The sequence below is a fragment of the Trachinotus anak genome, unplaced genomic scaffold, assembly GCF_046630095.1.
Source record: "Trachinotus anak isolate AG129_WGS33_773 ecotype Australia unplaced genomic scaffold, CSIRO_AGI_Tana_v1 ptg000011l, whole genome shotgun sequence".
In the NCBI taxonomy this organism is placed as follows: Eukaryota; Metazoa; Chordata; class Actinopteri; order Carangiformes; family Carangidae; genus Trachinotus; species Trachinotus anak.
The window spans coordinates 31,513,879-31,537,398 of NW_027273862.1; the positions used below are offsets into that span (position 1 = coordinate 31,513,879).

The 23,520-nt window shown below is 41.2% G+C and overlaps 1 protein-coding gene across 1 annotated transcript; it reads left to right on the forward strand.

Annotated features, from left to right (window-relative positions):
* The first annotated feature begins 228 nt into the window (after nucleotides 1-228).
* Nucleotides 229-20,614, forward strand: LOC139628351 (EMILIN-1-A-like). Its single transcript, XM_071489981.1, has 14 exons — nucleotides 229-773; nucleotides 7,565-7,690; nucleotides 9,963-10,201; nucleotides 10,628-10,887; nucleotides 10,998-11,171; nucleotides 11,375-12,280; nucleotides 13,299-13,632; nucleotides 13,874-14,092; nucleotides 14,186-14,434; nucleotides 14,835-15,026; nucleotides 16,714-16,830; nucleotides 17,055-17,072; nucleotides 17,207-17,341; nucleotides 17,896-20,614. Exons 1-14 carry the CDS (start codon nucleotides 640-642, stop codon nucleotides 18,216-18,218), a joined length of 3,426 nt encoding a protein of 1,141 aa, XP_071346082.1. The 5' UTR covers nucleotides 229-639; the 3' UTR covers nucleotides 18,219-20,614.
* Nucleotides 20,615-23,520: the final 2,906 nt, after the last annotated feature.

The following is a 23,520-nucleotide window of genomic DNA, read 5'->3' on the forward strand; positions in this document are numbered from 1 at the left end:
TACTTGTGTGAAGAATAAGAAGAAAAAGAAGAAGAAGAAAACAAAGAAGAAGAAAACTTCATCTCTTTGTTTTGTTGGAAACTTTTCTCACTTTTTTATTTTCACAGGGCATCTTCAGACCTGGTGTCAGGACAAAGGGGATCTGTCGCTGGACTGCAGGTGTGGGTGCAGAGCTGCACGTGTCTGGTTTCTCCTCCGGGAGGGGCGGAGACTGTTGGGGGGGGGGGGGGGGGGGGCGGTGATGAAGAGGAGGAGCAGCTGGTCTCGGTTCAGTCTGTCGCAACGTTTTCTTCCCTTTGTTTCATATGAAAAGTTCTGATGAACAAACTGTGACGGTACCAAACCGGATTAAAATCGGATTAAAACCGGATTAAAACCGCAGGACCAGCAGGACCCTGACCCGGAGCGGCATGAGCGGATGAGAGGAGACTGAACTCTGCTTCTGGTCTGATTTCTGGGAGTTTGGATCAGAATCCGGATCATGGGTCAGTAGGACGTACGGACTTTGTGGAAACCTAGTTTGTTTCCATGGAGATGAAAGTTTTTGTCGCCATCTGAGGAGTTGATCACTCTGATCGAGTAGCCTATTGATACCCTATATTGATATTATATCTTATTGACCGTGTATTGATCGGCGGGATGGCCGTGCTCCTGCTGCTGCTGCTCGCGCTCTGGACATGCGGACACGCCAAGAGCGCGTTCCCGCTGCGACCCTCCTACAGCCTCTACACCGGCGGGCACGCGCACGGTGCCCGCGCGACCAGCAGACACAGGTAAAATGACACGTGCACGGAAAGATGATAATGATGACGACGATGGTGAGGGTGGAGACGGAGGAGGTGATGGTGACGTCAGGGTACAGAAGAGGTTCTGTGTGTGTGTGTGTGTGTGTGTGCCTGCGCGAAAGAGTGAAAGAGTGAACAGTGTGAAAGTGTTTAAAGGTTGTTGTTTTGACTCCTAGTCGGTTCTGCAGGTTTGCTGTTTCAGACAGCAGCAACTCTGATGATGTCAGAGTTGTGATGACACACAGCTCTGCAGTTTCCATGGTAATGAGCTGTCAACAGCTGTTTCAGTTTATTTCAGTAAAATTAAGTAGTGTATAAGTCCACTGACAGTAAGGTGAAGGTGAAGGAAAAGATGGTGATTCTGGATGGTCAGGAGTTCAAAACTGACAGAGGTGTTTAAGAGACAAACTCCATGGTGGACAGTCTGTGTCTCCCTGGAGACTGATGGAAAACAGAGCCTGTCTGAGGTCACTGGGCCAAACTGAACAACTGGAAGCTCAGATTGATCTGGTGACAAAATAAAGATCTGACCCATATGTATCTGTTATTATCTCTGGTATACATCATGAGGAGGGGAAAGGTTGTGGGTCTGGTGAAGGACATGCTCACTGAGGGCCGACAGTGGAGAGAGATGTGGCAGCTGAGAGGAAGAGGATGATGGTTTGGAGTGAAGAAGGTGACATTCGGGTCTGTACAGTATGTAGTAGAAGTTTCTGAAAGTTATTCTTTGATCAACCAACTAACTAACTAAATAACCAACTAACAAACTACCTCTGCTCCAGTTGTAAGCTTCTCTCTCTCTCCTCTCACTCTCTTCTGTCTCTCTCTCTCTCTCTCTCTCTCAATTTCAGTTCATTTCAGTTCATCAGTCTCTCTCTTCTTCTCTGTTGCATCTTCACACTCAGGAAGAAAAGATTGTAGAAATAATTTTATAATGCTAAAATTTAGTTTCGACAAACATCTGCCTACACATGTGTAATAATGCTGATCAAGGACAAGGAGTCAAGGACAGCTTTAGCTTGTCACCTGTCAAAGATCCAGGTTTACCCATGATGTTCAAACATCCACAAATCACTGCTCTCCTCTCTATGTTACAAGCTCCAGCCCTTATCAATGTGTCTTGCCCATGAAATGATAGAAACTATAGATGCAACAGCTGGAAGTCAAACAATTTTCAGAGACAATACCCTACTGCCCCCACAAGAGGGCAGTATAAATGCAAACAGGCATCAGATCCTTTATGGGACAGAAAACTGTTCTGAGATCAGATGTGAGGAGAGATATCACATGTCTACTTTTGGCTTTAACTGCTGAAGCACTGCTGGCCTTACTCGTCCTGATGGCATGCCGCTGTGAGCAACCAAAATTCCAAATCCACCTTTTAAAAAATATTTTATAATTAATTAATTTATTCATTTTACTGGATGAAAAACCATTAAAGCAACAGTTTTATTTTACTGTTAATGGGAGAATCACAAGATGCCCAACAGGTGTGGATAATAACAGAGATTGAGGCCGACAGTTGAGGCCCGTCTGTCCTGAACAATGGGTTTGAACTATGAACTGAGTTTTAAACCAACAAAAGTCATGTAACAATTGATATTGATGGACTTACTTGAGTGTTACCTAGTTGATAACTTATAGATGGAATAATTGATGTACAGTTTAAGCCGCTGGTGCCAGATGTTCTTCCCCCTGAAGGATCAGTATGGGCTGATCTGCTGGTTCAGATTATGTGTAGTTAGCAGTTGATGCTGTTCATGTTTTTGGAGATCTGAACAGTTGAATATGGCCTTTGATTGTATTAGTGATAGTGATATTAATACACATAGACTCAGGATGTTTGAACCATACAGGGTGAAATGATGTGTTCTGAGTGGACATGTCTGTGAATGATAACTTCACATGAGTATCTGCAGAGGGAAGCTGTTGTAGATTAATTAGTCCTCATGACTGTTTCAGTACTTGTACTGAGCTGAACATCCACAGTCCTAACAAGTTCAATAAGAGTGGAGCAACAGGCATAGAGTACCTGATCACTCTGTGTTGATTGGACCTTCAAGGCAGGTGGGGGCTCTGCTGCTGATTACTTGGTTTCAGATTATGTTCAATTTAGATAAATGAATAAATAGATAAATGGTTTGGTAAATTTTGTAAATATGTTTTTAATGTGTGTTTAAGATGGGCACATTCAGAGTACAGAGAAGGTGGGTTTTCCAGGACATGTAAACCTTATTGTAATGGACAGTTGTAGAAATGAGGTTGGTTGAGACAAGATTTTTAAGTGTGACAGGAAGGAAATTAGGACGTAACAGTTAAACAATGAATTTAAGGTTGAACAGAAGTTTTGACAGAAAAACATGGGCTTGCAGGGGGCAAGCATTAAAAAAATCAAGTTGTTTTGGAACATGAAAAATAATTTTGGCCCCAAAAGAGTTAAATCAATCTCACTGCAGCTGGTGTTAGCTTGTGTTCTGAAAAAGGGTCTGGCTTTTGGCTCTCACTCACCAGCTGAGTGGCAAAAGGAAGCTGGTCTTAGAAATATTACAATGGTTAATACACAGCAGGACTATTTCTTTAATCAGTACTTAAATGAAGAATTAAAAGGAAAGAAAATGATCCTGTTTATTTTGGATTTGGAGCAATATTTTTTCTATTTGTTTTGAGTACAGCTCGCCTCTGACTTAAATCCATAATAAACCAACATAATGCTCCTGGAGTTCCTTTGAATTATAGCAGGATAAGTCCTCCTTTTAATGAGCAACTCTGTTGTTACATATTTGGTCTTTTGGTAGATATAGAAAATAGCTTCTGCAAGAACAGCGTTTGTATTGACCAGACATATTCTTTATATACTATTGTTCATTCATCAGGACCTTCTCAGTTTCTAAATATTCAAATCTGGTGTAGATGGTACATTAGAAGGTTGTGTTCAGGTCAGTGACCACTGAACAGGTTGGTTTCAAACCCATTTTGTGACAGATAATGTAGTTTTACTGGACTGAAATGCAGAAAACAGACAGAGCCAAGCAGCATGAAGTGAACAGAGTTTATTTGCGAGGGGAGGGGGGAAATAAAGGAGGGGAAAGAATGAATTGGAGGCACGGTCTCAAACCGTGACACATTTGGTGTAAAACAGCAGTTTGATGATAGAGATAAAGTCTGATAGAGTCGAGAGACTGACAATGAAACTAGTGAGTAATAAAGAGAGACTGAAGATAAATAAACATAAAACCTTGTGCATTTCAGGAGGAAGAGAACAAAGACAACATATCAAAAGTTGAAATGCTTTTTTAATCGATTAAATCATTTGTGCTGATGTAAGAACACAGCTCAACAACATATAGAACAGAGGTCTGGTTGTTTTTAGACATTTTAATGTGGATAACTTTAATGTTCCACAGCAGCTCCAGTCCACTGAGGTCTGACTGAAATAGGCAGTAACTGCTGTTCATAGGCTGATATATTATTTGAAATCTGTCTGCAGAAATGATCTGTCAGAGGAGTTTTTCAGAAGACTGTCAATTCCTGATTTTTTTGTTGAGCTGTGAACATGAGTTTATTTAATATTTTAACCCAAACTGATAAATGCATTTTTTCAGTTCAGAAGTCCAGCAGTTTATTTTCAATTTTTCTCCAGATGTGCAACCTGACATCTGATCTTATTTAACAGCAGCTTATGTTCAGATAACAGATCAATGCTTACAGAAGCTCCACCTACTGACCAATTAGTTATCTTGGAAAATGACATCATCATTTGTAGAAGATGTCGTGGAGCTCAGTGCACTTGGCCTCTCAGGAGGGAAAGATTGTTCAGAGGCACAGAGGTGGCTGTTGTTTATATGAGATACCCAACACAGGAGTGTCCTGTGTGTCACCACACCCTCTGATCATTACTATGACAACACTGTACTGCACAAATAGGACTGTACGCTGCTGTCAGAGTGGAGGGAAACAGTGCTTCATTCTACAGCAACATAATGAACCACAACATTAGAAGACCAGAACCAGCACAGTCTCTAGACCTGAACCCCATGGAGCTGGTCTGAGAGAGACAGAGAGAGAGAGGAGAAGCAAAAAACTATGGCATAAAAAATACAAAGTTAATGACATAAAGTAAGTATGATATAAATGTGTAAGGAGAGAAAGAGAGGGAGAGCGACAGCGAGAGTGAAAGAGAGACAGAGACAGAGAGAGACAGAGAGAGAGAAAGAGAGAGAGAAATAGTAAAAGAGGAAGAGAGAGAGAGAGAGAGAGAGAGAGAGAGAGAGATTCATGTTTTTAATTTTAGAAAATAAGACATCAAACTCTGAATTTCAGTACCAGCAGAAACTGAGTTCTTGTAAAAGTTTTAACCAGTGGTTGAAATTCACTTTGAGCCTGTTGGTTTAATCTGAGTCCATATGTAGTCTGATTTTAGTTCTCTGACTTTTAGCAGTCTCTTGTGATGAGAAGGTGGTTTCTGTTGTCATCACTGAGCCAAACACACATACACTACTACACTGAATCTTTGCCTCATGTCATTCATGTGAGTTTGTCTGCTGGATCATTTGTTAAATTTGTGTCAGTTCAAACGAGATGAACTTTAACTGATTTCAGTGCAGAAGAAACTTTCTGGTATGTCCCTGCAGTTTGTCTCCATTGTCTCTGTTTATTTAAACGTCATTTATCAGATGAGATTACCCTTACTGCTCAACTCACAGGCTTCACATTGTGACATCACCAGCTATTTCATCTGAACAAATCCAACACACACACACACACACACACACACACACACACACACACACACACACACACAGCCTCCTCCTTTTGGCAGTGAAGCAGCTGTGATGTCATCAGCAGTTGAAACAAACGCCTTAATGACTCATTTCCTGTAGAGAGACTGACATCACTCTGTGTGTTTGTGTGTTTTCTCTGGATATATTTGCAGTGTGAAGCTTAAGATCTGTTTGAAAACATAATGTTAATTATCAGACAGTAATGTTTGTCACAGTATCTCAACTTTAGTTTTGTCTCATCAGCCTCCACTTTATCTTAACTCTATCATGGTTTCAGCCAGATGGAAGTCAAAGGTCACAGCTGGGGGTTGATTTCATTTTGAACAGATGTGCAGCTCAGTACTGAGACTCACTGTGTCTCCCTCATGTAAAGTCTGTACATCTTTAATGTTTTATTTTAGTTTTGCAGCCAAAAAGTGAAAAGTTGATAATGCAGACTTCAACAGTAAAAAGAATAAAACAACAAACAAATGAAAACGTTGCTGTAGCTGCTCTGTATGAACTAACATCTGCTGATGATTCATTTGGAGAAATAGCAGGATCTTTATGTTGAATGTTGATAAATAATACCATTAGGGTGCTGCCATACACTGGTGATACTATACTACTGAAATATTGATGATGAAGTTAATAACACATACGATAATAAGGTGATAGAAGTTTGGCCTTTGTTTATCAGTTTATCTTGTTTCCTTTTCACTGTCCATTCATTATAATTGTTGTTTTTGTACAGTTATGTTACAGACTCTTTCTCTCCACCTCCCGGCACTTGTATCTGAGTCTGATTCATTTGACAAAAAAACCCAAAGCAATAAATAAAGATGAATTTGACTGACAGCATTGTTATTCATATTTATTTTTAATTTCCAATAGATATTGTGATAATAAAGTTGTGAATTTTTGGCCACAATGATTGTGCAGTAAAAATCTAATATCATGACAACACACATTTACCCACAAATATATTTCAGTATTTCAATATCATATATTTATTTTAAATCTCAGGCCACTGTTAGAGAAATTTTTATTATTATTATTATTAATATTGTTCTGATACACACTCAGAAAGACCTTAAATAGAGATTATTTTCATTATTTGACTTCATTATTTGAAGGTCGTCTGAAACTAAAAGAGAAATCTTCAGGTTTCATTTTATATAATTTGATTTTTCAAAATCCATATCACATCACATTTTTCCATCAACATCAAATTAGTGACAAATTTAATTGAGAAGCAGACACTCCTATTATTAGTCAGTTTTGCATCAATGGTGTGCACTCATTGTCTGTTTGTTAAATTCCTGCTTGTTGTTCTGGATTCCAGAAAAAATTCATCCCATAATTTAATTTAAATACAAAGCGTCACAGTTTGTCTCACATCGGTGATATAAGCACCACGAGCTGAAAGAGATCTTTACCCACAATACCACTCACACATGAACAATGACTGTGTCGTGCGTGTGTGTGTGTGAGCCAGTCACATGATCTGCTGGATGTTTGAACTTGGAAACAAAAGAAAGTATAAATATGTTTAACTTCAGCGGGCTGCAGGTTTGTGTGGGAGTGGGACTGGGTGGGAGAGGGCCCTAACCCTAAACACTGTAGTTTCAAAATGAAGTTAGCTGTGTGGAAAAAGGACAGCTTCCCATCTCTGGCTCCATGTACAGGTTTAAAATATTCTGTCCTGTAGCATCAGTTGCTTCTTTAACCTGCCCCACAAACATCTGCACATGCTCACTTTTGACCTCACTTGACTCAAAAAGATGTTCGTCATTAGGCCTGAGGAGCTGCAGCTGCTCAACAAAAAACATCTGATCAGTAAAGGTTAGGTGTGTTGTAATGTATGTGAAAGGTCTCATCAGAAACCATTAGAATGAGACCTCAGCAATTTAGATGCTTCATCTGTCTGATTCTGGTCTCATGGTGTTTGTGTTCATGCTTTTCATGTCTTCATGGTTTTTGTGTGTGTGTGTGTGTGTGTGTGTGTGTGTTAAACAGGAACTGGTGTGCATTTGTGGTGACAAAGACGGTGAGTTGTGTAGTTGAGGATGGAGTTGAAACCTACGTGAAGCCTGATTATCATCCTTGCAGCTGGGGCAGTGGACAGTGCAGCAGGGTGGTGGTGTAAGTATACACACACACACACACACACACACACACACACACACACACACTTGTACTTCCATCTTTGTGAGGACACTCATTGACATAATGCATTCCCTAGCCGCTTACCCTAACCTTAACCATCACAACTGAGCACCTAACCCTAACCCTGACCCTGACCTTAACCTAAACCTAATTCTAACCATAACTCTAAAACCAAGTCTTAACCCTCAACATGTGATTTGAAGGTGTCTAAAAAAGTAAAAAAGTGAAGACCTCACTCTGTTAGTAAAATACTTTTTTTGGTCCTTACTATGTAGCAAGTACAAGTACACACACACACAGGACTTCTGCAGGATGCAAATTTCTCTGGAATCTGTCAACCATTTGCTCAAATGATTTCAGACTTTGTGTGTTTTCTAACATGTGACATTGAGATGTTGGTTTTACTCGTGACTAAAATGTTGTATTTTATTTGTCATGAGACGTTTAAAAGATATTGGATTTTAGGGATTTAAAGACACAATTTAAAATCAACAAGATATCAACAACAGCTGTTGTCAGGATTTGATCCTGGCATTAGAGAGTGCCCTGACGTTGAAGTTGGTGCCTGACATATGCTGTGAAGTTTCATCATGTAAAAAAAATCCAGATGTAAATAATCTACATGAACCTACACAAACATCCAGCTGACAGAGGCCGTGGTCTATCTTGAGTTCACTATCGTCATGTCAACAGGAAACATTTTCCTCTTCTACTAACTTTCCCTGTAGCACCACCCTCAGGCCAGGAGCTTTAAACTCTGGGTTTCCTCCACACATGGAGCTGATTCTGACTGTAATAGACACACACAGTGCTGTTCCTCAGTTTTTTTGGTTGTTGACCTGCCCTGCAGCACTCACAGATGGATTCAATCAAGTTTTACTTTCAGTTTTTAGATGAGCTGATTGGATGAGAGCTGTTCTCCAACATATTTGTGGTGGACTGGGGAAAGTATAAAAAGGAAAAGCAGCAGGAAACTGTACAGAAACTCTGTAATATATTAGTATTAGTACATGTAGTACAACAGTCACTGTGTGTGTGTGTGTGTGTGTGTGTGTGTGTGTGTGTGTGTACACTCACCAGCCACTTTATTAGGTACACCTGTTCAATTGCACGTCAACGCAAATATCCAGTCAGCCATTCACATGGCAGCAACTCAATGCATTTAGGTATGTAGACATGGTCAAGACAACCTGCTGAAGTTCAAACCGAGCATCAGAATGGGGAAAGTTGTCGATGCCAGACGGGCTGCTATTTCAGAAACTGCTGATCTATTGGGATTTTCCCGCGCAACCATCTCTAGGGTTTACAGAGAATGGTCCAAAAAAGAGAAAATATCCAGTGAGCTGCAGTTCTCTGAGAGAGAAAATGCCTGATTGATGCCAGAGGTCAGAGGAGAATTGCCAGACTGCTTAGAGCTGATAGGAAAGCAACAGTAACTCAAATAACCACTTGTTGCAACCAATGTATGCAGAAGAGAAACCCTGAGCACACAACATGTCCAACCTTGAAGCAGATGTTCTACAGCAGCAGAAGACCACACCGGGTGCTACTCCTGTCAGCTAAGAACAGGAGACTGAGGCTACAGTTCACACAGGCTCAACAAAAGTGGACAACAGAATCAATCCAATAGAGCACCTTTGGGATGTGGTGGAATGGGAGATTCACATCATGGATGTGCAGCTGACAAATCTGCAGCAACTGTGTGATACTATCATGTCAATATGGACCAAAATCTCTGAAGAATGTTTCCAGCACCTTGTTGAATCTATACCACAAAGAATTAAGGCAGTTCCGAAGGCAAATGGGGTCCAACCCAGTACTAGCAAGATGTACCTAATAAAGTGGCTGGAGAGTGTACACACGCATACACACGCACACGCACACGCACACACACACACACACACACACACACACAGAGTCTGGTATAAAGTATAGTTTTTATAATATGATGTCACGTCCTGTCTCTGCAGGCGGAACTAATATTAACTTTGATACGAAGTTAAGAGGGTTTATCTCAGATATATACCCGTTCATTTTGGTGGAAAAAAGGTATAACTGAGCTCACAGTTATGTCATAGGTGGTGCTTCTACACAGTGCTGTCACATGACACAACATGAGATTGTGATGAACTATGATGTCATAGGATGATGGGGTGGAGCCGGTTGACTGCTGACTCAGATTGGACTGTCATCTGTCAGACAAATCAGTTTATTTGGGTCAAATCAAACATGTCACTGATCTCTGCAGCTATCGCACCTACATGAGGCCACGTTACAAAGTTGCCTACAAAATGTTGACGGAGATGGAGTGGAAGTGTTGCCATGGTTATAGTGGAGAGGACTGCACTGACGGTCCAGCTGGTGAAGCAGGAACCCAGATCTCCACAACCGGACCTCAACCCAGACCAGGACAGGGAGGGGTGACGAGCTATGGACAAGGCAGAGGAGGTTATGGTCAGGGAGGTGGACAAAGCGGAGAACACAGCAGTGAGTAGATTTATTGTTTACTTGTTTTCATATGAACTGAAGAACAAATGTCTGTCCCTCCTGTACTCAGGTAGTGGACTAGGGGTACGGACTGGACCCATATAGGGCACACTGAAAGTCCAACATCTTAATAAACTAGTGCTTGTTCTTCTGGAGGGGCTTTTTCTTCTCAAGTCCAACACACAAATTCATGTCAGATCTGATCCAGATGGACTAATCACAATAAAGCCACATGTAGACAACAGTCTCACACTGACCACTGTATTTTCCTGTGGTTGATCTTTGACACCTCACTGATCAGACTTCAGCATCAAACATGCAGTAATCTGACCTCTGCTGCCCCCTGCTGGCCACCTCCATGAACTGCTGTCATCATTGTACTCCTGTGCTGTGAGGCCATGTGGCTGCTGCTTCCTTTTCTTCCAGGACAAGTTGAGAAAGAGAAAATGAGGCAGCTGGAGGAAAAGATCCAGAGCCTAACCAAGAACCTACAGGACCTGCAGTCCACCATGAACACCATGAACGAACGCTTCCAGCACGAGGTCAACAATCTGGGCTCCAGTCAAGGAGGAGGAGGAGGAGGCTCATCAGGAGGAAGAAACCCTGCTGATGCAGCTCAGCCAGAGATTAAAGAGACAATTCACAGCATTCAGACCAAACTGGACCAACTAGACAACCGCACACAGGTGGGTCACCATTTCAGACTTCACCTGTGACTGACGGGGACTCATCTCTATTAACGCTCAAAGTGCTTTGTGTGGTTGATGATGTGGTTGTTGTGTGTCTCCCCTCATAGGCACATGATAAAACCCTTTCCAGCATCAACAACCACCTGGTGAATGGGAAAGGTAATGAGCTGGATGGAAGTCTCTCTGGAGGAGGACTGAGTGGAGGGAGGCTGAACTTGCTGAAGGAGGAGATTCTGAGGGAGTTGGAGAGGAGAGTGTCGTTGTCCTGCTCCTCTTGTCAGGTATCACATCAGCTGACTTTAATGGGGCAATACAAACAACATGGAGGCTGCAGTCTGTTCCTACTGGTCATGAAATCACTACAGTTGTATGTATTTCTGAAAATACTTTAATTTCTGTATGTTCAGCACAGTCAGAGGTCCGAGACATGGAGTTGAAGTAAAACATGTAGTTTAGTGAGATTCACTTCACTGCTGTTTTCCAGGCTGGTGTGGAAGATCTGCGCCAACAGCAGCAGGAGGACCAAGAGAGGATTCGAGCTCTGGAGAAGCAGCTGAATGCCGTGGATGTCCGATATCGGCAGGGCCTGGAAGGGCTGCAGCAGGATGTGGTGCGTTTGCAGGGATGCTGCAACATCGTTGATGATCTCCAAGGTCGCATCACTGATGCTGAACGCAAGATCAGCTCAGCCTCAGAGAACTTTGATGCTCTGCAGAACCGCCTGGACAAGGAGCTCAGAGGAGGAGGAGGAAGCAGTGGCAACAATGAGAACAGTGGGCCCAGAGGAGGAGGTGCTGGTGGTGGTAGTGGGACCGGTGGGGGCGGAAGGGATGCTTTGGTGACAGAGAACATGTTGGACAATTGGCTGAGGGGCCTCGAGCGGCGTGTCAACAACACTGTGCAGCGAACCGAGCAGAGTTGTTCATCTGTGCAGAATGACCTGAAAGACTACTTCCATAAAGAACTGGGGGACCTGAGGACTGTGTTCCTGGACCGGTTCGATGATCAGGCCTTCAGGATCGCTGACGTGGAGCTGGATGTGGGGCTGGTGAAGGACAGGGTGAGCAACCATGACAAGAGGCTGTCGATGCTGGAAAACAATACCTCCCTCATGAATTGGAGGCTGGAGAAATGCAACTGTGGACAGCCTGAGGAAGGAGAAGGTGACCAAGGAGATGGAGAAAGGTGGGGAGGAGGAGGAGGAGGAGTAATTACAGGGGGAGGGAGAAGGGGAGGTACAGGGGGAGGATTGTCTGGGACAGGAGGAGACAGAGAAAATACAACAGAGAAGTCACTGGAGTGGAGAGTGGTGGCAAATGAGGATCGGATTCAACATTTTAACACTCGCCTTAAAGACCTGTCGGTGTCTGGAGACTCTCTGCATGACAAGGTGAGATGTGTTTTATCAACATCATCACTGTGGAATAATAAACAAATAAAGCAGATTCTTAACAATATGAAACTACAGCAAAGATTACCAAAAAAAACCCAATAAAAAACATCTGTATGAACATCTGCATTATTACAGATAAGTGGACTGGACTCTAAAAATGTTCACATTTGAATACATAAAAATCACCATCATGTTTAATGTGTATGTTGTGCTCCATGTTTCATCTACATCCTTTGTTAATATTTTAATATTACAAGAGATTAAACCATGATTTACTGATGTTACTTTCATGGGACTGAGTGCAGGTCTCACAGATGAAAGAGAAAAAGTGTTGAAATATTAACATTAGGGTTGTCAGCATCACTGCATTAATCGCAATAAGATTAAGGACCGAGCATAATGCCATTTTTTTTTCTTAATGGTGTTAATTGCAAGCCGCCAAAGATTAATCATTTTACACTGTTACTGGTGCTGTTACCAAAGATTCTAGAGTGCTACGTTCTAGAATCTTTGGCTGCTACTATTTTGACTCTTTAACGCACCCTTACTTGTTGTCAAGCTGCCACAGAAACTTCCTACAATGATTTTACATGGCAGAGCAAGATACTTGTTGACACATCTATGGGAGCAAAAGGGGGACGGTTCCAGTCTGCATAAAGGGGTGTGTTGGGAGACCTAAAGTGTTTAAATCCAATGCCTGAATTGTTGTTGGTAAAGATTGAATGAGTTGGAAAATAAAAATATAACTTACCCAGAGCTCATCTACAGATAAATAAATGATCGGACATCTTCATAATTACACATCAGACATGCTAATCTTAGCTTTTAGTTCAGACAGACTGACAGTTAAGTCAAGTGAGAGAAAACAGTTCTGAAATACAAAATAATAGAATTTTAACCACGTGATAAAACATGCGATTTGTAGCGATTAACTATTGAAATTCAGCTATTAATTGCGATTAAGAAAAAAATGTATCATATGACAACCCTAATTAACATATAAACCAACTTCCAGGTTCTGGACCTAAGCCATGACGTCCGTAAGATCAAGGCTCTGACGGGCGACCATGGCGAACACTTTAACCGAATCGTGACGGAGGTAGAGCTGCTGGGCCAGGACAGTGAGCTGTGCAAGAAGGTGGAAGACGAGCTGCAGAGGCTGAAGAATCACTCCCATGATGCACTGGGGCGCATGCAAAGCCACATCAACAGACTCCAGATCAGACTGGACTCAGAGAGAGACGGCTGCTTCCAGATCTGTTCACACCTGCAGGACGAAGTCCGTATGCTGCGAGATGACGTTAGAAGGTGCACTGGCCAATGTGAGACCAGCCTGGACACACCCGCAGGTCAGATCAACCCATGAAATGATCCTTCACAAAGCCATCCCCTTATTTTTCAAAAGCATTTGATGATAAAGTAATTTAGAAAGGCTCTTACTGGAACTAATTGATAAATTAATGATTAAAAAAAAATCAACACGTGCAACATCAACACTTTTTAACTATGACTGCAGCATTCAAACAAACAGACCTACTGACATTACTGTTTTATGAGCAGATGATTTTACTCAAACTAAACACCCAATAGGTGCTGGTGGTGGTGGCACAAGTGGACGTGGAACTGGGTTGGATGCTGAGAAGCCTTTAGATGGCCACAGTGTGATCGGAGGCTCCATCAACAGCAACCAGCTAAAGACACTCCAAGGTGAACTGTCTGAGGTCATCCTCACCTTCAGCTCCATCAATGACACGTTGAAGGGGCTTGAACACACAGTGCAGAAACACGGCAGCGTCATTACCGACCTTGGTGAGCTCAACACAGGAACAATGACCACTAGTCATTAATGCACCCTCCCCACATAACATTCACTCCCTCATCCTCTCCTAATCCTCCCACCAGGAAACACCAAGGATAAGATCATCTCTGAGCTGGACAAAATCCAGCAGGAGGTGACGGAGCACATTGAGGAGAGTCGTGACCGTCTGGATGGGATGGGCCATGACATCCGGCGGTTTGAGAGCACACTGCTGGTGGAGATGGGAGACTGTAAGAGGTCTGGAGACGGACTGGAGAAGAGGCTGTCGAAGCTGGAGGGGGTCTGTGGGAAACTGGACGGTGTCTCTGACTCCATCCACAAGATCAAGGAAGGTAGGGTTGGTTCTGATGGAGCTTCCTGTGTTTATTCTCCCTTAAATACCAGGAAGCAAACCTGTTAACTATTTACACCAAACTCCGATGAACATCAGGTACAACAGGTGAAACTTCTCATATGACATGCTCATGGGCACTTCAACAGTGTCGCTTAAAAATTGAACAAGGTTGGTCAAATCTGAAGTGCAGTCAGAAAGTAGCTGCTGAACTGATCCAAGATCTGAACCTAAACTGGTTAATTTATCCAACAAGTTCATCCTGCCATGAGCCACCCAACAATAGTTTGAAGCCCTCTGAGACTCCTCAGGTACAGATTGGACCCTGGTCAGCTAACTGTCTCAACACTGTGAGTCCCCTGTTTTCATGTCTCCTGTTCTCTGATCTTTTCTCTGTTCAGGACTGAATCGACATGTATCCAGTTTGTGGACATGTGTCTCTGGTCTGAATGACTCCATCGTCCATCATGGAGGAATCCTGGAATTTATTCAGAAGAACCAGGATGATGTCCACAGCAGGATGAAAAACCTAAATTCAAGTGTGAACCAGGTCCTCAAAGACCTTCAGAGTTTCTCTGACAACAACCTGACTGGTGCGCTGAACTCTACTGTTTTCTATTTCATTCTACTATTTAAGCTCAGTTTAACTGAGGTTAGAATCAGGTTTCAGATCTTTACTTTACTGTCCTTCAGTTTTCTGCTGATTTAGCAGGAACATTAATAAATATAAAAGTAAATGTATCAGAATCAGCCAAATGGCTATTTTACATCTGCTGTCCCTGGACAGATGTTAAGAAGAAAATGAAGCAGTAAAAAAACATAAAACATTCAATATAAAAGTATAATATAATACAATATAATAAAATATTTTCATACTATTAAAGTTATAAGAAGGTAGATGTGATGTAATAACACAGCACAACATAGAATATGCATGTTATAGTATAAATTTAGTGCTTTCACCCCATGTTGACAGAGCTGAAGAACCAATTGTTGTTTATTGTGATGTCGCTGGGTTTGATCCACACGAGCAAGTATAATTGAAAATGCAGATTGACTAGAAAGTTTTTCTTTTTTGGATGATGCAGTCCACTCTTACTGCATTCAGTGGCTGTTAATTTATATATAATTGATCCTGTGTTTACATATTGTGTCAGTATGGTAGGAGCCAAGATTCTTTGTATTTAATGATGTTTTATTTTGTTAAAATTTGACATAATTAGATTTCCTGCCAAGGGCTTTAAGAGTTTGTTTATGTGTAATGCTTCAGGGGTAGTGTTAATGTTTAATGTAAATTAGAGCTAACAAAGCAGAAGCTCTAAAACTGTTTACCCACAACAGAATTTTAATTTCTTGTGATTTGACTCAGTCTCTGTAAACCATCATGGGTTAGAGTTTGAACATGCTGATTGTGTAAATCCTTAAACAAATGACTGCAACCAACTGTCCAAATGTTTAAAATGTAATTTCTTCATATATTAAGGGTTAGGGTTAGGGCTAAAAAAAAAAAGTCAATCTTTTTTTCAGTTTTCTTGGCATGTCTCAGATCAGCATTATCATACAGGCAGATTTCCTCAGGTAACATGTTCCCCCCAGAGACTTTTATACTATTGAACATGAAGTAGACAACAGAGGGAACACTGTGACAGTATGAACTGTTAGCTTCCTGTAAACACACAGAGTAACACCACAATGTTCAGGATTTAAAACTGAAACCTATTTATCAAATGAGAGAATGAAGATACACTTACAGACATCATAGACTGCAGTTAATGGTCCTGACTACTCAGGAACCAGAACTAATTTAATACCAGTCTCCAGAACTCATCAATGTTATTGTCCTCAGTGTCTTCAGTGTGTTGTTGTTGTAGTTGTTATTCAGTGGGTTGCTGTTTGTCTTCAGTGTGTTGTTGTGTTGTGTCGGTGAGGAGTGGAGGGGGTTATGTTACTCAGATGGAAGAAAGCTGTTTTGATGGATTTGTTGAAAAGTCTCACATCAAAATCCAGTTTTCTGGGCTCATATCAGGGACAGATCACTCAAACAGATGGAAGGAATAATGGGTTACATCGCTTCATGTGTTGATTTATGAAGCTTACCTCCACACAGTCTGATTAGTTGTGCAAAGTCATGTTCGCACCCTCACAACTTTATTCAAATTCACTGGAGACCCCAAATTTTCCACAAACAATATGTCAGCATGATTTTTGGGAAAATTGGTAAAATGGTAAGATCAGGGTTGAATAATGATGTGATGTGTGTTATCATGTATCAATACACAGGCCTCCCTGGACCCCCAGGACCCCCAGGAGAAATAGGTTTCACAGGGCTACCAGGTCCCCGGGGCCCCCCTGGACCTCAAGGACGACAAGGAGAGAGTGGAGCACGAGGTCTTCCTGGTACATGCTCATTATTTTTCTGATATGATAGAGGAGTCTTTAGGAAGGAGAGTGAAAGACATGGGGGAAAAACTGATGAACACCTGGATCCTCACTTTATAAAGCTAATTTGTAAAGGGCTTGAATTTATCAACTAAATTTCTACATTTACTATTACTGTTCATATCAGCACACATGGTGTCTTATTTCTCTGTCTTTTCTAATATCTGCTCTGGTTCTTCCAGGTCCCAGAGGTGAACCAGGTTCGTACCTCACAAGAACAAAGTTTCAAGCTGTTAACATCATCTACACTGTAATTAGTGCTGCTTCATTCTGCAGTGCTGTGTTTATACACATTATTATTATTCTGTGTCTGTGTGTGTGCATGTCTTTTCAGGTGTGCCTGGTGCTGATGCTCACGTACCCAGACTGTCATTCTCTGCTGCCCTCACTTTCCCCATGGATAGAGCTGGAACCATTGTCTTTGACAAGATCTTTGTCAACGAAGGAGATTTCTACGACCCCAGAACAGGTAAACCTGAGGGCGTTCACTGTAGGTAGAGCAGATAAATGGTAAATGGACTGCATTTATATAGTGACCACTCAAAGTGCTTTACAGTTAATGTCTCATTCACCCAGTCACATATAGATGGTGCAGCATCAGCTCAACCTGCTCCTGATGGTCAGACAACAGCTTGTATGATAGGTTACTGTCATCAGTGTGTGTGTGTGTGTGTGTGTGTGTGTGTGTGTGTGTGTGTGTGGGAGGCAAACTGTAAAGAGATTTGGATAAAAGTGTGCATCAATGCAACCACTTACTATTTAATCATAATCCACATCAACACAAAGCCTAATAAATCCTGAGGAGATTCACAGAATGAAAATGAGAACAGTCTACTCTCTGTTGAAGCCATGAAGTCAAAGTGTTGAAATAAGGATGTTTCACCTGCAGCTGCTCTTAGAATGTGAAGTAAATCAAACAATATGTCTCACCTGTTTTACAGCTCACATAAATATTTAGTTTTATCTTTCAATCACTAAAATGTTCCCAGTATTGATCTGATGCTTTAACTCTATCACCTTCAGGTGTTTTCACAGCCCCTGTTGATGGACATTACTTCTTTAGTGCCATCCTGACTGGCCATAAGAATGAGAAGATTGAGGCAGTTCTGTCAAAGTCTAATTATGGCATGGCCCGGGTGGACTCTGGAGGCTACCAGCCTGAAGGCTTGGAGAATAACCCTGTGGCCGAGGCTAAAACCACTCCTGGCTCTCTGGCAGTCTTTAACATCATCCTGCCTCTGCAGACACGGGACACAATCTGCATCGATCTGGTGATGGGAAAACTGGCTCACTCCGTGGAGCCCCTCACCATCTTCAATGGCATGCTGTTGTATGAAGACATGTGACAGGTTTGTCTTGACGTCTGCAAAACAATGAAGCCGAACAACACCCACAGGAGGCAGCAACATGAAATATGATGTCACTGACCCGGGAGTGATGACAGAATATTTTAAATGAACCTTGAGTCCTGAATAGAGTTCTGTCTCCATGTTCTTCCCAGCAATCTGTTTGACTTTTTATGTTATTGTTGTATTGAGTCTTTATGTCTCTTCATGTGGACAACAGCAGGAGTTGATTAACTGTCTGACTGCTTTAATCCAATCAACTGATCCTCTGTGGTCACATAACCTGACCTAAGAGCAGCACTGTCAGGACACATCCCTGTAAACCAGGATCAGCTGATGCCTGGCAGACCTGCTTCCTGCTGCTGCTTGAAACTTTTAAACCACTTTTTGGAAGCATATGACTTTCTGTACTGAAGAATTACATTTTTTTCCAGTCTGTAGTGGTTTTAATGCCCCCTACAGGCCACAGACTTCATGAAAGCCACAACATAAACAACACCCAGATTTATTGATTCTTTGAGTCTGAAAAGTAGTGGAGTTAAAACTGTAAATTTTGTCCTGAGGGTGGCACTACAGGAAAAATGATGGAGTCATTAACATCTAAAGGTTAAATCCTCTGAGGAGCAGGAACAAGATCAGGACATTTATTGATATGATTGGTAGATATTTAGATACCTGTCTTATATTGATGATCTGACTGAGTTAAATGATTGTGGACCAAAGTGTTGGACAGACAGATGGGACTTTAAACCTGCCCTCAGCAGGTCAGATTTTGTCATGTCAACATGCAATAGTGTAACATTAAATATGAAAAACAAAGAAAGCTTTTTACTCTGTAGAAGCAAAATGTGTATTTTATAACATAAGGGTTCACATTGTGAATATTTTATACTGAGCTGCACATGTTTGTTTTATTTGTGGTTTTATTTAAGCCATTGTCACAAAATGTCACTTTTATAGACAAATGTTGAAGGACAAGGCTGGAAATACTCAGTATTTTCTTACTGTCAACAGATCACATTCAAAGACCAGTGGTGGAAAATATATTCATTAAATGTAGTAATACCACACCATAAAAACTACTGGATTTCAAATAAAAGTATTGCATTGTAAATGTTATTTAAGTAAATGTACAGTAGTTTTATCATCCAAATGTACTTATGGTATTTAATATAAAAGTACTTCATGTAGAAACATATATCTATGCTAAAATAATGACAGATTGAATATGTATTGTTTTTTATTATTATTACTAATCATATGATATGTTATGTTCTTATCTGTAAAGTAACCTTTCATGTGTCAGATAAATCAGTAGAAATATTGAATAGCAGTGTTGAAATTAATCAAGAAAGGACGAATTCCTCAAATTTGTACTTCAGCTCAGTATGTGAGTAAATGTTCCACCACTGGAAAGACTAAAACCAACAGTGTGTTAGTTCATCTCTCAAGACTTCCATCCTCTGTGTCTCTCAGCTCTGAGCTCACTGGTTTCTGCTGAAGATGTTCATCCTTAAAAACACTTCAAATATATAGTTTCAGTAATTTCCTAAAACAGCTGCCAACTGTAGTTTTTATTAAACTAACAGCAGATTAATCCACATCTAGAGTTGTAGGGATTGTCTGTGGCAGAAAATGTGTGTGAGGAATAAACTACAGTGTGTGTGATCATGATGATGAATGAACATGTCATCCAGTGACATACTGTGGTTCACTGATGTGTTTTAATAGTTTCTGGAAACAATGGAGCTCTCTGGCTCAGAGGAATCGGATCTGTCAGGCTGTACAGGCTTCTTTGTTAATTTATATTAGAGTATATCAGTACATACAGTACACAATACTTGTTGGTTTGCATCTGATCATGGAATTTGTTGACAAAAAGAAAAATATTGAGTCTAGCCAGACTAATAGTGTAAATCTAATGTTTAGCCCACACAGCTGAGAATGATGGAAAACACATTTTATCTGAAGACAGTGTTTGCTTTGTGGATAATTATTATAACAGCTGCCTGAGAAGACGTATAAATTATGTTTTAACTAAATGTTCTAATCATTTAATGACTAAAGCAGATCAAGAACACAACCATCTCCATTTAACTCTGTCATCTGTTACTGAACATGATGAATGTGTTATGTTTCATATCATTCACGTCGTCATCTCAAGTCTTCACTGTCTGCACATAAACTGATGGACAAAAGGTGACAGATATTTATAACACTTTAGTCTGAGAAGAAGAGATATGAACAGCACCATGTCACTGAATTGATTTTAGAAACTTTACTCTCTAACAGGCTTTTCTCATGTAAACTTGATTTACATTTCACACTTTTGTATTGAATAATTTTCCCTGACATTACACAAAACACAAATAAAACCCAGCAGGTTATCAAACAAACTGTGTTGTTTATGAAGAAAAGACGTGCTGCTTAGAGGAGCTCATAAAATTCAGCACAAGTTATTAACAGCCTCTGATATAAATGATCAAATTCTGTTAATGCACCAAGAAATGCAGCATTTAATACAAATATGAAACACAACTGTATCTGTTCATGGGTGGAGTTTAGCCATCATTTACAGTTTTGGACATTACATTACACTCAGGTATACAATTACACACACTGGAACACAACACTTAGGTGCACAGCCATACTACACACAAGCACACAAAACCTAACCTTAACCCTATCTAGTGTTGTGTGCTTTGTGTTTTGATGAAGAGGCCAAGAGCAGGATATTGTTAGAGACAATCTCCGTTTATTCTTACAAAAGAGTTTGATAACAAAATCATCCAGTGACAATGCAACTTAGCCCCTACACAAATTAGACAACACAATATATTAGTGTGCTAGTGATTTAGCTCATGAACATAAACAGAAAGGTTAACACATGGAAACCTCTCAGATCACAATGTTGTTGCTCACCTCTCCCATGGAGTTCAACAACAAAAGGGGAGAGGTAAGCGCAGGAGACCCCATTTCATAACGGAGACCCTCTGGAAGTGCACATAGGGATACAGAAACTGAGACACAAATGTTCCACATATTGATCCTGGAGGGCTAACATGTCAGGCTATAACTATATACACAGATTTTGTGTAATTATACCATTACATATTACTGCTGTATATTCCACAATCTCACACATATTACTACTGTATAACACTGTTATACACTGATATACAGATGTACCCCATTTTGAAATCTCCTCTTCAATTCAATTCAATTCAATTTCAATTCAATTTTATTTGTATAGCGTCAAATCATAATCGACATTATCTCAAGGCACTTTACAGAGTAAGACTGAGACCTTACTTTGTTATAGAGAAAAACCTAACAGTTCCCACAAAGAGCAGCACTTAGCAACAGGGGGAGGAAAAACTCCCTTCAACAGGAAGAAACCTCTAACAGAACCGGGCTCAGGGTGGGGGGGGGTCTGCCTCGACAGGTTGGGTTTAAGAGGAGAAAGAGGGGTGTGGCGAGGAGAGAAGAGAAAAGAGAGAGAGAGAGAGACCTGGAACAGCTGTATATGTAATGGTGTTATCAATAATAATGACAGATAACAGTGGTTAATAGTAATGATGAGTAGTGGTGGATCTGGATCCTACTGCTCCAGAGGCAGAGATACCTGCAGAATGAGGACAGAGAGAGGAAGAGAGAAGAAGCACAAACTACGGGAGAGAGAAAAAAAACAAAGTTAATGGCATAAATTAGCTGAGAGAGAGAGAGAGAGAGAGAGAGAGAGAGAGCCCAATGCATCATTGGAATCCCCCAGCAGTCTAGCTCTATAGCAGCATAACTAATGGATGGGTCAGGACATACCCGAGCCAGCCATAACTATAAGCTTTACTAAACAGGACAGTTTTAAGCCTGATCTTAAAGGTAGAGAGGGGGGTCTAGTGAGGGAAAGAGACTGGCTACTAGAGCCAGGAGTGCGCGGTCCTTCACCCAGGCCACTCCCCCATCCAAATCCTACGTACGGTACCGTGATCCGGCTTGGTCTACGATACGGTACGCAGCACCATCCATACCAGCGCCTACATCAAACATCAAATGCCTACTGGCTCAAAAAATTAACCTCTCTGGGTTTTTAATAAAATCAATTAACCTCCATGAACTTCGGTAACGTCTTTTTAACTGTGCTTTTTTATGCTTCCTCATATATTTATGCTTTTTAATGTATTTATGCTTTTTATTCATGCTTTTATGCTTTTTAATCTCTCTTATTTATGCTTTTTAACCACTTTCTTGTGCTTTTTAATAAATTGTGTGCCCCTGTAGCTACGTTTTGACTGTTGACGTTTTTGACTTCTTCAGGCTCTTGAGCACACAAATACCACTGAGGTTAGGGTTAGGCATTAAACCCACTGAGGTTAGGGTTAGGAAAGCGCCCTGATTAGGGCTAGAAACATTTACCCACCCGACTAGGGTTGAGTATCCTCAATATTTGGCCTCTGGTAGGAGCTAGAGGACTCAACTGGTATTACCTGATGGAGAGAGCCACCCAAGTGAGGCACAGGCTGAGTCAGGTGAGGGAAAGAGGGTTAGGGTTAGGGTTAGGGTTAGGGTTAGGTATATGGGTGAATATGGCAAAGGACTCTCAGCAGTTTGACTCTCATTAGCATACTAGGCCTGTGATTGGTCAGAACAGCTGTAGCTTCTGTGGAGCAGGGCGGAGGTGTGAAACTTGGTTTCTGGGGAGGTCAAAAGAAATAAAAATAGAAATAATAAAATACCCCATACAATTGGAGAGGTCAAAGGTCAACTCCAGGTTTATTTGAGCCTGTCTAATACACTCTCCCACAGCTGTTGAAAGGAGTCCTGGCTCAGCGGTGTGAGGGACCCGTTTTCGTTTTTTATCAAAAGAAAAATGATATGATTCATTGTTTTTTAAATGTGTTTTTAATTGTTTTGTGTGTGTGTGTGTGTGTGTGTCTGTGTGTGTGTGAGAGAGAAAGAGACAGAGAGTGAGTGAGTGTTTGTGTGTGTGTGTGTTTGTCTGTGAGAGAGAGAGAGAGAGATATGTTGGTAAAATTCCTCATCTTTTCATCTTTTCATTATTCTAGGTTGTGGGTTAGGGTTAGGGTTAGGTTAGGTAAAAGGCGCAGCACTCTTGGGAGGGCTGCGAAGGGCACGGGCACACGAGGACCCATTAAAAACATTAAAATAGGTCTCTTTTAAGATAGTACCAGGTGCTTAAAATTCACTTAGGGGTGGTGGGGGTTGGGCTGTGGATTCCTTAGTGTTTTAGTATTTTGTTAGGCAATACTGCTCTTTTGCTAGGGCTGGGTTTTGAACCCCAGTC